We start from the raw sequence: 12,832 nt of genomic DNA on the forward strand, positions 1-12,832 counted from the left end.
GAGCGAGAATCGAACTCGTTTCAATCAATTCGATGAGCAGTGCGCTAACCACTGCTCCACCGCTCCCCATGCGAACGCACACGGTGTGGGAATCAGAATCAGAAAGGGGTTTTATTCGCCATGAAAGTTCGCACAGACAAGGAATTTACTTTGGCAGGAAGGTGCATACATTCAACATATAGTAAACTTAAATCTAAAATAAGTGGTATACAAGTCTAAACTATACTAAAGGTACAAAGTCTAACTAACACTAAGGGGCTAAAGTATGTAAAATTTTGAATAAATATTGAATATAAAGTAGCTATGAGATACAATCTAAAAATAGAAAAAATACAAATAGGGTAACATAGTGTAAATATGGCAAGGTGTCATTTTGTAGATAAAATTTTAAAGTAAGTGTAAGCCCTTGGCCTTGTTGAAGAGGCTAGCAGCGGATGGGAAGAAACTGTTTTTGTGGCATGAGGTTTTGGTTCTGATGGACCGCAGCCTTCTGCCGGAGGGGAGTAGCTGGAAAAGAGAGTGTCCAGGGTGGGAGGAATCGGCCACAATCTTCCTCGTTCGCCTCATGGTCCACGAGGTGTGCAGGTCCTCGAGGGTTTGTAGATTGCAGGCAATCACCTTCTCAGCAGTGTGGATGATCGCTGCAGTCTGCTTTTGTCCTTGGCATTGGCAGCAGCGTATCAGACGGTTATGGAGGAGGTGAGGATGGATTCAATGATTGCTGTATAGAAGTGCACCATCATTGTCTTTGGCAGGTTGAATTTCTTCAGCTGCCATAGGAAGTACAACCTCTGTTGAGCTCTCTTGATGAGGGAGTTGATGTTCAGTTCCCACTTGAGGTCCCGGGAGAGAATAGTGCCCAGGAAGCGGAAAGACTCTACAGTTTTGACTGGGGAGTCGCACAGGGTGATGGGGGTGAGTGGGACTGTATTCTTCCTGAAGTCCACAACCATCTCAACTGTCTTTAGAGCATTTAGCTCTAAGTTGTTCTGGCTACACCAGGTCACCAGGTTGTCAGCTTCCCACCAGAGATCAGCCCAATGAGGGTGGTGTCATCCTCAAACTTCAAGAGTTTGACGGACAGATGATTGGAGGTGCAGCTGTTGGTATACAGGGAGAAGAGCAGTGGGGAAAGGACGCAGCCCTGAGGAGTTTCGGTGCTGATGGACCTGGAGTCAGAGACTTGTGTTCCCAGCTTAACGCACTGCTTCCTGTTAGACAGGAAGTATGTGATCCACCTGCAGGTGGAGTCGGGCACGTTCAGCTGGAAGAGCTTGTCCTGACGCAGGGCAAGGATGATGGTGTTGAAGGCAGAGCTGAAGTCCACAAACAGGATCCTGGCGTAGGATGCTGGGGAGTCCAGATGCTGTAGGGTGAAGTGGAGGGCTCATATTAACTGGAAGCGGGGGGGGGATGCAGAAAAAGTTGAGCTCTTTTAGCTGCACGTTAAAATACCAAATGCATTGATGCAAAACTTTCGCATCCTGAACAACGTCTCTATTTCAGAACATAGCAATATTGATGTGATTCTGTTCAATGCCGCCAAAGTAATTCAAATGCATCTTACATTACAATGCCCGAGTCAAGTCATAAGGCAGGGACGTTCCTAACGCTTCTGTCTGATGCTTAGTGGAGCCTTTGGTGTAGAGCCAAAGGAATAGTCACCTACGCTTTATAGTTCATCTATATATATAAACGGGAAATTTGTGAATATGTGTCTGTTCTATCTGAAGACCCAATCAAAACCATCATCTTGCCATACATAGCAGGGGTTACCAAAAAGATTTCCACAATCATGAATAAACATAAGATCCAGGTTCGATTCAACACAGTACATAAAATTCGTGATCTGATCCCATCTGTGAAGGATGTGATCCCGGTGTCTACAAACTAAGCTGTGTCTGCGGCAGTAGTTACATTGGGTAAACTAAACGACATGTCTCGGACCGTGTTCGTGAACACAAGGCAGATCTGAAACACGGAAGGACCAATACCTCGGCCATGGATGATCATTGTTTTAACACTGTGGGCTCACATACTATTGATTTTTCCAAGACGAAGGTACTATGCAAACCCACTGGCTATCATCAAAGATTTGTCCATGAAGCCATCCAGATATACAAACACAGACACAACTTCAACCGAGAAGATGGGTACAAATTTAGCAATAATTAGAAGGACGTGATTAACCAGGTAAAGTCTTAACTTGCTGGGATGTTTCCATCCTTCCTGCTGATGTTAGCTGACTCTCTGAGTTGCATCACTCGGTTGGATGTCTTTGTATTGACAGGCTGAACTGTCCTACTCGATCTGCCACCGAAGCATCATTGACATGCTCATTTCTCACAATACAATAGCCACTTCCACAGCCTCAGGGAGACCATCTCTAGCCCTGTCCTCTTACCCTGAGGGGACTCCCATCTCAGGCATATATAAGACCTTGTTTCAGTAGCTTTCTCTCTCTCACCTGAAGACGATTGCCTGTGTTGCAATGGAAACGTCGTGAGCTATTCTTTTTCTATCTACGTGACTTTACCGAAAGACCCAAAGAATATCTGCTAAAGTGTTTGGTGGCTGTTATGTGCCAGCCATCGATACACAACCACCATTGTATTCATTTATTATCCTTGCAAATTCTGTGGTGTGATAACATTTTTCAAAACTTACTGTGGGGAATTTTATTGGGAAAATGCAGGGTTAGGTCACCTTTACAAAATGCATCTGGAATGAGCTGTGTTGTTTGGGGTTTTGAAACCTCAGTTATTCCCACCCGGTTGTGTGAGCTGCTCTGTTGTGTGGTTCTGTCGCAGGGCACTTCTGGAACGCGGCATCCTTCAGCACCCACAGATCCTATTTGCACTTCCCGCCGGTCCATGCCGAGACGAGCCTCGACATCACGTTCCTTTTCAAAACGTCGGCTGAATCCGGAGTCTTTCTGGAGAACATGGGGACTCATGATTTTATACGAGTGCAGCTCAAGTGTAAGCTGATATGTTAACTACCTCACATGGTCGTGGGTTCGATCGCGACCTTGATACCTGTATTTATGGAGTTTGCATTTTCTCTCCGTGGTCGTGTGGATTTTTCTCACGGTCCTTTGGTTTTTCCCTCCATATTTAGAAACACAGATTTTGAGTCTTTGGCTGCTATACATTTCTACATAATAAGCCACTTCGTTGAGCTATCATTTGTGGCCACGTCACTTCTAAAAAAGAGCTATAGAGCTCAGTGGGCCTTACCTGGTAAAATACAAAATAATTTCCTTGTTTTGTTTAGTTTAATAAATAACAGTTATAATGTGCTTTTCACAAAATCTTACATATCCAATCAATGTTTGATGTGTGAGAAACGGCCATGGTGTATTTTTCTGTTTTCTGTGTGAAAGCTGTACATTTTATATTGCACAACAATCTATATTGTTATGCAAAAGAAATTGTGAAAGGCAATCGTTTACATTTCAATCCAAGCTCACTTCACTCCAGAAAATGTTATCTCTTTATCTGTGGCAAATTTTATCGTGCTGTTTGTTGCGGATGATTGACATTTTGGGCCTGTTATCAGCAAATGTGTTTTACATTTTTTTAAAAAAAGTAGTATTTACAGTGCAGGGACAGTTGAAACTGTGTGCAAATGACTTCATCTATTTTCTATCTGCTCAGCACAAAAAGGAGTAAAAATAATATATTTTTTTATTTTACTTCCTTCACTTTCGGCCAATGACAAATAACAAAATTGCCCAACACTTCGTGTCTAGCGTTCATTACAAAAAGTCTCCAAGATTATGAACCGCCAGAACACAATTAAGGTTTTCAACAGTAATATTTTTTCAGCTTACAATACCATCCACTGTGTACTCACGCATTGCATGCTTGCGGAATTCCAGCTGTTGTCTCTCCACTGATGGGGCAGCCCCCACTGGTGGTGTGTGTATGTGTGTGTAATGCGTGATTGCTTTGGCGTTTTGCTGCTTTAGCGCCGTACGAGGTGAGCTTCGGCTTTGACGTTGGGAACGGGCCGGTGGAGATGGTCGTGCGGTCAGGGCAGCCACTCAACGACGAGGAGTGGCACGCAGTGAGCGTCGAGCGCAGCCTCAAGGAGGCGAGCGTGCGCGTCGATCGCCTGCCTCGGGAGGTGGCGTGGGTGCCTAGCCGTGGCCATGCTCATCTGCAGCTGAACAGCCAGCTTTACATCGGTACTTCGTGCACAGCTTTATATTACAATACTTGTTTTTACCCGGGAAAGCCTCGCCGAATCTCACGGCTCCTTTTCAGGAGGGTCCTGCCAAGTCTTCACAGTAGGGGGCAATTATTTAGAATCGGACTCTTTATTTCTTTGCCTTTTATATTCAAATTGAGTAATTTGCAGATAATTTAGAAACTTTGCATATTTTAACCATGACTTGTGCTTTGTGACCGTGTGTGCATTGTATACCTGCGTGGAAGCATGTATGTATGTATGCGTGTGTGCATTGTATATGGCTCATATTTGATTGCTGGTCATATACAGTACCAGTGGCAATTGCAGGTTGAACTTGGCTGGAATCTTTCCGAGTAAAATTCTACCTTGAATTAATACATGTTGTAGTGTACTGTGGTCACCATCAGCATTTTCGAGATAAATGCAGCCAGGCGTTTTGATTATTAAACAACTGACTTGCGCGCCTTGCTCATGGACAATACCTGATGTGACATCATGGACTGATGAGCTGACATGGTGCCTGGAAAAGACTGCGAAGGACAGGCAAAAGCGGAAAGAGTTGATTTTGATGATGGTAATGAATATTACCTTCTCCAGCAGCCTACGAAGATAAAACTAAGAACACACAAGCACGTCAATGGATACCCAAAAGGAAGCCAATGTAGAGTTACCCATATGTTCTTGACTAGTACAGTAATTAAATATATGTATGAAATCTCTAATCATATCCTTTGCCTATGATTCAAACTGCTGTCTTCAGCAGTGCATCTGATGACCGTGTCGCATTCTGTCTTGCATAGGCTCCTCCGTGTCCGGCGACAGCGGCTTCCTCGGCTGCGTCCGTTCGCTGCGAGTGAACAGCGTTATGCTGGACCTGGAGGAACAGGCGCGGGTCACACCGGGGGTCAACCCCGGCTGCTCGGGCCACTGCCGCAGCTATGGGGCACTGTGCCGCAATGGAGGCCGCTGCGTGGAGCACTCGGTGGGCTACTCGTGCGACTGTTCCTCATCTCCTTACGACGGGCCGTTTTGCATCACCGGTAAACGAATGAGGCGGACAGTGTCAACTGAATCGTATGAAGCATACTTGTCATCATCATCAGCCGTGATCAATCCACTGCCGGATGACAGCCTCCCCCAAGCCTTCACTATCTCTCACAATCGTGCGATACAACAAGCAACAACATAGGCACAAGCAAATCAAGCAAAGAATAGGGCCTCAAGAAGCTCAAGGAGACCTGGACTCATAGAAATATATGTCTGAAACAAATATCACCTCAAATTAAAATCCTCATACACATGTGGTCACCCATATAAGCAATATTCAGACTCCATTCTGGTTAGCTTTTGAGATCCGATGAGATGGGTGATTGCAGATGTCATAGGCTGTGGAGCTATGTGATGGGCAGCAGAGGGTAGTGCAGGAAATACATTGTTGTACTGGATGTCAATGCTCCCACATATATGATCCCCACCTTCATCAACCCACTCTAAGCAATGTAATCAATTCGGATAAAATAACTCGCATTACATTGGGAGGCCCTCATCTAGCAGTGGATTCACAAAGAACTATAGATGTAAACGAGCACATTGTTGTAAGTATACTTCATGACTGCAAATATAAGTACACTTTATGCTGACATAACTGTTCAGTATGCATGGTGCATCCTCAATACAATGTATGGAGAAACATTTTGATCCGAATTGTTATAACCTTAATATTGTACTTCTCAGAGGTTGGTGGATTTTTCGAAAGAGGAACCTGGGTGAGGTATGAGTTCCAGGATCCTCACAAGCTCTTGGCGTCCACCAGAAGTGACAAAGATACCTTGCCATTCGAGAGAGCCTCTGACATGCCAATCAGGGAACCCAGCGGCGATCTCATATCTCCGAGAGCGCCCGTAAGCCTCGGGGAGCCTGCCGGTGACAGTGAGTCTGGGGAGATGGCGCTGCTTGGCTTCAGCACCAGAACGGCACCGGCAATGCTGCTGCACGTGAGCTCAAAATCAGGGAGCTGCTTAACGGTCACACTGCAAAGCAACGGTGAGTACGGCCACCGGGCCTGGGCATCGCATCGATCTGTTATAATTGCAGCTGTTTGTGTAATTTGTTGTGGCTGTGATAATTCACTATGTAACACAATTTTTGTTCCTGGGTAGTAAGTGTTATTTCGTAATTGCTTATGCCTAAAAAGTATAGAAAATAACTATTATTCCCAACAAACTTTGCTTTTGTGACCAGGAGAGTGATATTTTGAAATGTTCCTATTTGAAATGAGAAAACGGGCGAATTTTTATCTTTTCGTTCACATAAAGTCAGAAAAAAAACGTATGAATCAAAATTAACATGTATTTATACTAGTAATACAAAAAAATACTACAAAAGATTTAGAAGTGAGTAGTTTTTCGAGATTTACGATTATACTGTAAATCACTTTCACGAATCAGCCCCCAAATGTAGTCTCCCATCATGTTCTCGTTATACTGTCTTTGGTAGCGGTGTTCAAAGTCCAGTATATCCTGGTGGAAGTGCTCGCCTTGCTCCTCCGAGTACGCTCCCATGTTCTCCTTGAATTTATCAAGATGAGCATCAAGGATATGGACTTTGAGGGACATCCTACAGCCCATTGTGCCGTAGTTCTTCACCAGAGTCTCCACCAGCTCTACATAGTTTTCAACCTTGTGATTGCCCAGGAAGCCACGAACCACTGCGACAATGCTGTCCCAAGCCGCTTTCTCCTTACTAGTGAGCTTCTTGGGGAATTCATTGCACTCCAGGATCTTATTTATCTGTGGTCCGACAAAGACACCGGCTTTGACCTTTGCCTCAGACAGCTTAGGGAAGAAGTCTTGAAGGTACTTGAAGGCTACCGACTCCTTATCTACAGCTCTGACAAATCGTTTCATAAGGCCCAATTTGATGTGCAATGGTGGCATCAGCACCTTCTGGGGGTCCACCAATGGCTCTTCAACGTGACTTTACCGAAAAAACTAAGAATATAGACTGGTACTTGTTACCATTATGGAGCAGCACGGCTTTGAGGCTCCTCTATGAGCTGTCAATGAAGAGGCACCACTCATTCTGGTTACAGGCAATTCAGATTGCCTCAGACTGGTCACATTTTGGCAGAAGCAGAGCCCATCTTGACGGGTGAAGAAGCTGCAAAAAGGTTGGTGATGCTTCCTCTGATCTGCGACTTGCATACTTTCATCCAACAACTTCCGCTGCTTGAGCCTAGACATCAAAAGCTCGACATTGGACTTGGTGAGACCAGTATCTCTGATCAAGTCGTTGAGATCTTTTTGGTTGTAGTATGGGTTTCTCTCCTCAGCTCCACCTGTGAAATTGTCATCTGGATCTACAACGTATTCCTCGCTCTCTGACTTGCCGCTGTCTACTAAAGACAGCTGCTCTCTCCCCGGAGGAGTGGGTACGGGAAGCTCATGGCAGTGTGGCACCGGGTCGATGGATGAAACAAGGTCAGGATACGTGATAGCAGGTGCATTCTTGCCAGTCCACCGATTGGAAGGGTCCACCATGCAGAAGTAGCAGTTGCTTGAGTGGTCAGTGGGTTCCCGCCAAATTATTGGGATAGCGAACTTCGTGGCTCTCTTTTCCCCTCTGTACCATCCTACAAAAATGCATTTATTTCACCCATGACTAATGTGTAAGAGATTCTCGCAACATTTTTCATACATGATATCTTTTTTCAATAACTTTGATAATTGTAAAACATTTTAAAACGATAAAATTTTACAATTTTTTTTATTTTAACAAATTTTATAACATTGAATTCCGAGCAACAATTGTCCATCTTACCTTCCAGAGTTTTTTTGCATTGCTCCCAGGTGAAATGAGGTGCCCAGGGTTCGTCTTGATCCCTGACAGGCATGCCAAAATATGCCTTGTAGGCCTCACACATCTTAGCAGATGCTTCCACAGAGTACTTTTTCGCTCTTGTCTTGATAAATTGGCCGCAGACATAGCAAAATGCGTCTGCTGGATGCTTGCAGCCTCTTGATGCCATCTCAGAAAAATGCAGATATGTATCCACTTAGGCAGCTGGAACTAAACTGAACTGGTGGGCTTAAGGCCCCTGTATTTATACTACTATTTATATTACTGGAAAGTTCTAGAATGTTCTAGAAGTTACTCCAAGTTTACTAAGCACTGAATCTATCTGGAATGTTCTGAAAATAGGTACATTTCTAAATATCACTGTCCTGGTCACAAAAGCAAAGTTTGTTGTGAATAATAGTAATTTTCTCTACTTTTGAGGCATAATCAATTAGGAAATAACACTTACTACCCAGCAAAAATAAATAAATACATGTTACATAGTGTCATTATTTACAATTAATGTAAAATAGCAATTTTCAAGAGTTGATACTGTGATGGCCTGTAATTACATGCTTAGAGTGAACATTTTAATATTTTTTGAGTGGCTTGAATGGAAATGTTCCCAATGAGCCTTTCACCATCTGACAATATAGTAGTGCAAATGTTTACAATTATATGAGATTTTCCATTTTTTTCTGATCCACCCTTGACAATGGGGTTATAGATGTTAAATCCACCATGAGAGACTATGATGGACGTGTCTTTTTAAATGTCCTGGAGAGGAAAACCTCCAGTCCAATTATGCTTATTTAATAAAGTAGAAATATTTAACATGCAAACATATTTTGTAAGTCTGGACTTATAGCTTTCGTGACTGCAGGAATTCATATGCTTGGGTCTTTCGGTAAAGTCACATAGATAGGTTCAAAGTAAACAACAAAAAACCTATGTACATGATTTTACCGAAAGACCCAGGAATATATATTTTTTAAGCTTTAACCAATTCAATTATTGTTAGTTAATTTGAATGACTCCTTAATTGAGAAATTAACTTAAAAGCCCAGTAAATGTTGAAGAGGCTGTCTTCAGTCAGCAGAATATAAAATTTTAAACACTAATCTGAATGGCCTATTTTGCCATTGGGGAAAAAAAATCATAATCTGCCATAGAGCTCGCCATTTCATGGGGGAGTGAATCCACTAATGTGTGTGCTGCAGGCAGCTTGCAGATCAGATATTCACGCAAAGGGGGACAGAGAATCAAAGTCATTCATCCTGATCCACGCAGCATGGCAGATGGGCAGCCACACAGCCTGAACATCACGCGTCAGGACAGCTTCGTCTACATACAGGTGAACACTTGCACATGTTCACACCTGTCGCAGCATCTACATAATGACAGTTCACTGGACAGTATGATAATTAACTATTTAAAATAATTCAACTCTTCATTGGCATATATGCACACCGTGACATGTTGAAAGTGCAACAACACTTTTATCCTTTCTTGTCAACTTGTTATCAGTGTTCTTATTCTATGGTTCTTTCGGTAAAGTCACGTAGATAGAAAACTAAATAAATAAATAAAGTGAATACAAATAAAAAATATCACGTTTCGATCGCAACACAAGCAGCCACTTGTGTTGCGATCGAAACATCGTGATATTTTATTATTTGTATTAACTTGATTTTTATTATTTTATTGTTATATCTTTTTTCTATCTACGTGACTTTACCGAAAGAACCATAGAATATGAATTCCTGCAGTCACGAAAGTTTTAAGTCAAAATTTGTTATCATTGTATTCGGTTTGGTGAAGTTTTAACGTCTTTTTCAATGGTTTTACTTAACTTGATTTCTGTGTCGTGGACAAATCTTGTAATCAAAATTTTGTCTACTTCCTGTTGTCCAATCAATTCCAAATTTTGCACACGTACTCAGATCCGGTGACAATGCATGCCTGTATCAAAATCAATTAATCAATTAATTCGCTACTTTAAAGCAATTTACATTTTGTATCGACGCCTTATTATTTATATATTTGTGTAGGTAAAAAACGCTGCGGTCCCTAAACTCTCGAATCGCCTCGCCCCAAGAAGCAGGCGCCACGTGTCTCGAGCGCGCCTGCTCCATGTGAACGTGTTACGGGCACCCTCACTCCACACAAACAAAAGTTGTACATTGAAGATTAATTTATAAAGTAATAAATTAATTCAAGTAAGCGTTGATGTGGGAGCAGGCGCCGCATCATTGACGTACTTCTCGACCGTGAGATAAACGAAGTTGTTAATAAAACCGTTGTTTAAAAAGCTAAACTTGTTTTAAGGTGTGTACTTGTCATTATCTCACTGTGTGGCAGTTGGATCATTACCCACAAGTCAAGCGCCATCTATGGGCTGGCCAGAATCACTTCAACCCTTCTACACTTTTCCTCGGCAAGGTACCAGGTAATGCCACATTTACGTCACTTACATTGTAGCTTGATTATTGCAGCTTACAGGTTTTTGTTTGACAGGAATAACATTTTCTTTGGTATTTTATTAAAAGGATACATAATTTATAATAAGTCATACATATGCAAAACTTCAGTTTCTTCTAGATTTGAAGTTTCTTTCGGTAAAGTCACGTAGGTAAAAATTCAAAAGAATCAAATCGCGACGTTTCGGAGGCAACACAAGCTTCCGACTTGCAATGTTTCAATCGTGCAAAGTTGCCTCCCATCCCACTCTCTCCCCCCCATCCGTGGTGTAGGAACAGCATCCGGAGCTTTACCATCCGCGTCTCCCAACAACCCCCACCCCCACCCTGCATCCGTTCTCCCTGGCTCCTCCCTCCTCTTACCCTATACAAACAGGTCCCTGCAGGGTGGGCTGGTAGGACAAGTCTCTGCGCTGGCTATTGCTGATTTTACACCCAACAGCACGAGATTTCACTTCGTTAGAGTATTGAAAGGGGACGGACGGACACATTAATCTATTGCAGGCTGGTACACTCAGTTTACAACTTCGTTCCTACCAGTATAATTTCTTATTACAAAATAGCTCTCTTTACAGTAATTTTGCTGTGCTAGTTACACCTGTAGACAGAAGCTTGTGTTGCCTCCTAAACGTCGTGATTTGATTATTTTTTGTTATATTTACCTACGTGACTTTACCGAAAGAACCAAAGAGTATACTTCAGTTTGTCTCCACATACAGTAAAACCATATTTTCCTGAGCGAGCAACACTATCTAATTAAGCAAGCAAAGTTTGTGTACTATATGTAGTATGATCACATATGTACACAACTTGAAACTGTACAAAACTCTAAACTGTACAAAACTCCAGCACTTGTTATGATGAACTTCACTATTTTTAAGCAATGCAATGACAAGATGTAGGCATTGGTATGGGTGCAGGTGAAAAACATAATACTTACTCCCTTTTCCAGCCTGCAATTACAGAAACACAATACCATAGTGCGCACTATACAAAGAGCATTCTGGCACGTAGCCAGCAGTGGCAAAATTAAATATGCCTGCTCAGGGCACACTAACCCATTAGCCAGCATCGATCCAGGTCCAGTGAACAAAGTCCCGGAAAAAAACAGATTTACACAGGCATGGAGAGACAGCATCGATTACAGAGCTTCTTTGTAATGGTGACATGCTGGTTGACTTATAGTCCTAATCCTAACTACCAGCTATGGATGTTAAGGTCGTAGGTTGCATTGCATTTGAAACCACATTCTGTGCGTGAGACACTGGGGGAATTTGCATTCAGTTTAGGTGCTCGATATATGGTAGGTAGTGAAAGTACTCGGTGCTATCGGGGGAAATAGACTTGTGAGTAGTGCATTTGCCTCTGCTACATTTTAAGGGCTGTTGGATTAAAGTGTTTAAAACCCTGTCTTCAACCCACAAACAGAAGTGTCCTTTGAGACAACTTTATAACTGATGTCTGATTTTTTTTTATGTTTAAGATCCTATGAACCTCCTGAACATGGGAAGTAATTAAGTGAGCACATCCTTAACGTGATCAACTACGCTACCAACAACCAGGTGTAGGCACGTAGCCAATGAGGCATTTGTAAGCTAATGAGTGAGTACAGCAAATGTCCGTGTCCAAATGTTGTGGTAGAGCTTCCTCCCCTACCCTCCAATGTTGCTACACCTATGTCAACAGACAACGACTCCCAACGTGACTTTTTTAAAATATAAAAATGCCACATAGCACAACTTTGTAGTGATGCTGCAATAAAAAAAAACGTAGAATGAGCCAGTGATGCCAAGTCCCATTGTGTGTGGAAGAAATCGAAGTGGCAGTTTTTTTAATTGCACAATAAGGGATAGCTAAATGTGTTAAATGATTTGGGTGCTCTCCAATACTAGAGACCTAATATGTAATTAATGATTGTTTTGTAAACCATAATGTGAGTGTTATATCGTAAACAAAAATTGGTTATTGATTTTAATAGTGTCAATATGTCAAGATTTCCAGCAATTAAATTACCCTGGCGTTTGTTTTACATTCACCCTTTTGATATATTTAGATTTTATCCTTAACATCGTTGCTCAGTTATACGATACAAAGTTGTTGAAAGAACTGACACCCAGTGAATTAATGTGGTTGTTCTCTCTGTGCATTTGAAAATGGTTGTCTTTAACGGATTGTAATTTAAATCGCCTGCATATCAGACTCCAGCATGGAGGTCCTCCCAATCGCATAATAATGGTGTGTCCTAGGTATGCTACTCGAGGTTTAAGGCATTGACATTTAACTTATTTGCAACATTTTATAGAAACCTTTATTTCCAT

General features: G+C 42.2%; 1 protein-coding gene across 4 annotated transcripts in view; it reads left to right on the forward strand.

Annotated features, from left to right (window-relative positions):
- LOC116947701 (contactin-associated protein-like 2) overlaps nucleotides 1-12,832 on the forward strand; it is a 153,975-nt gene that overhangs the window by 122,657 nt on the left and 18,486 nt on the right. For all 4 annotated transcript variants that reach the window (XR_004403718.2, XR_004403717.2, XR_012945316.1 and 1 more), the window contains exons 16-21: nucleotides 2,811-2,981; nucleotides 3,974-4,192; nucleotides 4,998-5,237; nucleotides 5,932-6,240; nucleotides 9,255-9,388; nucleotides 10,396-10,483. Coding sequence is in view for 1 of the 4 variants with exons in the window: in XM_032963715.2 (XP_032819606.2) it covers nucleotides 2,811-2,981; nucleotides 3,974-4,192; nucleotides 4,998-5,237; nucleotides 5,932-6,240; nucleotides 9,255-9,388; nucleotides 10,396-10,483 (1,161 nt within the window). In the remaining 3 variants the exon portion in view is untranslated. The remainder of the gene's footprint in view (nucleotides 1-2,810; nucleotides 2,982-3,973; nucleotides 4,193-4,997; nucleotides 5,238-5,931; nucleotides 6,241-9,254; nucleotides 9,389-10,395; nucleotides 10,484-12,832) is intronic.

Source organism: Petromyzon marinus, chromosome 2 (assembly GCF_048934315.1).
Source record: "Petromyzon marinus isolate PM22_M1 ecotype Great Lakes invasive population chromosome 2, UKy_Petmar_22M1.pri1.0, whole genome shotgun sequence".
In the NCBI taxonomy this organism is placed as follows: Eukaryota; Metazoa; Chordata; class Hyperoartia; order Petromyzontiformes; family Petromyzontidae; genus Petromyzon; species Petromyzon marinus.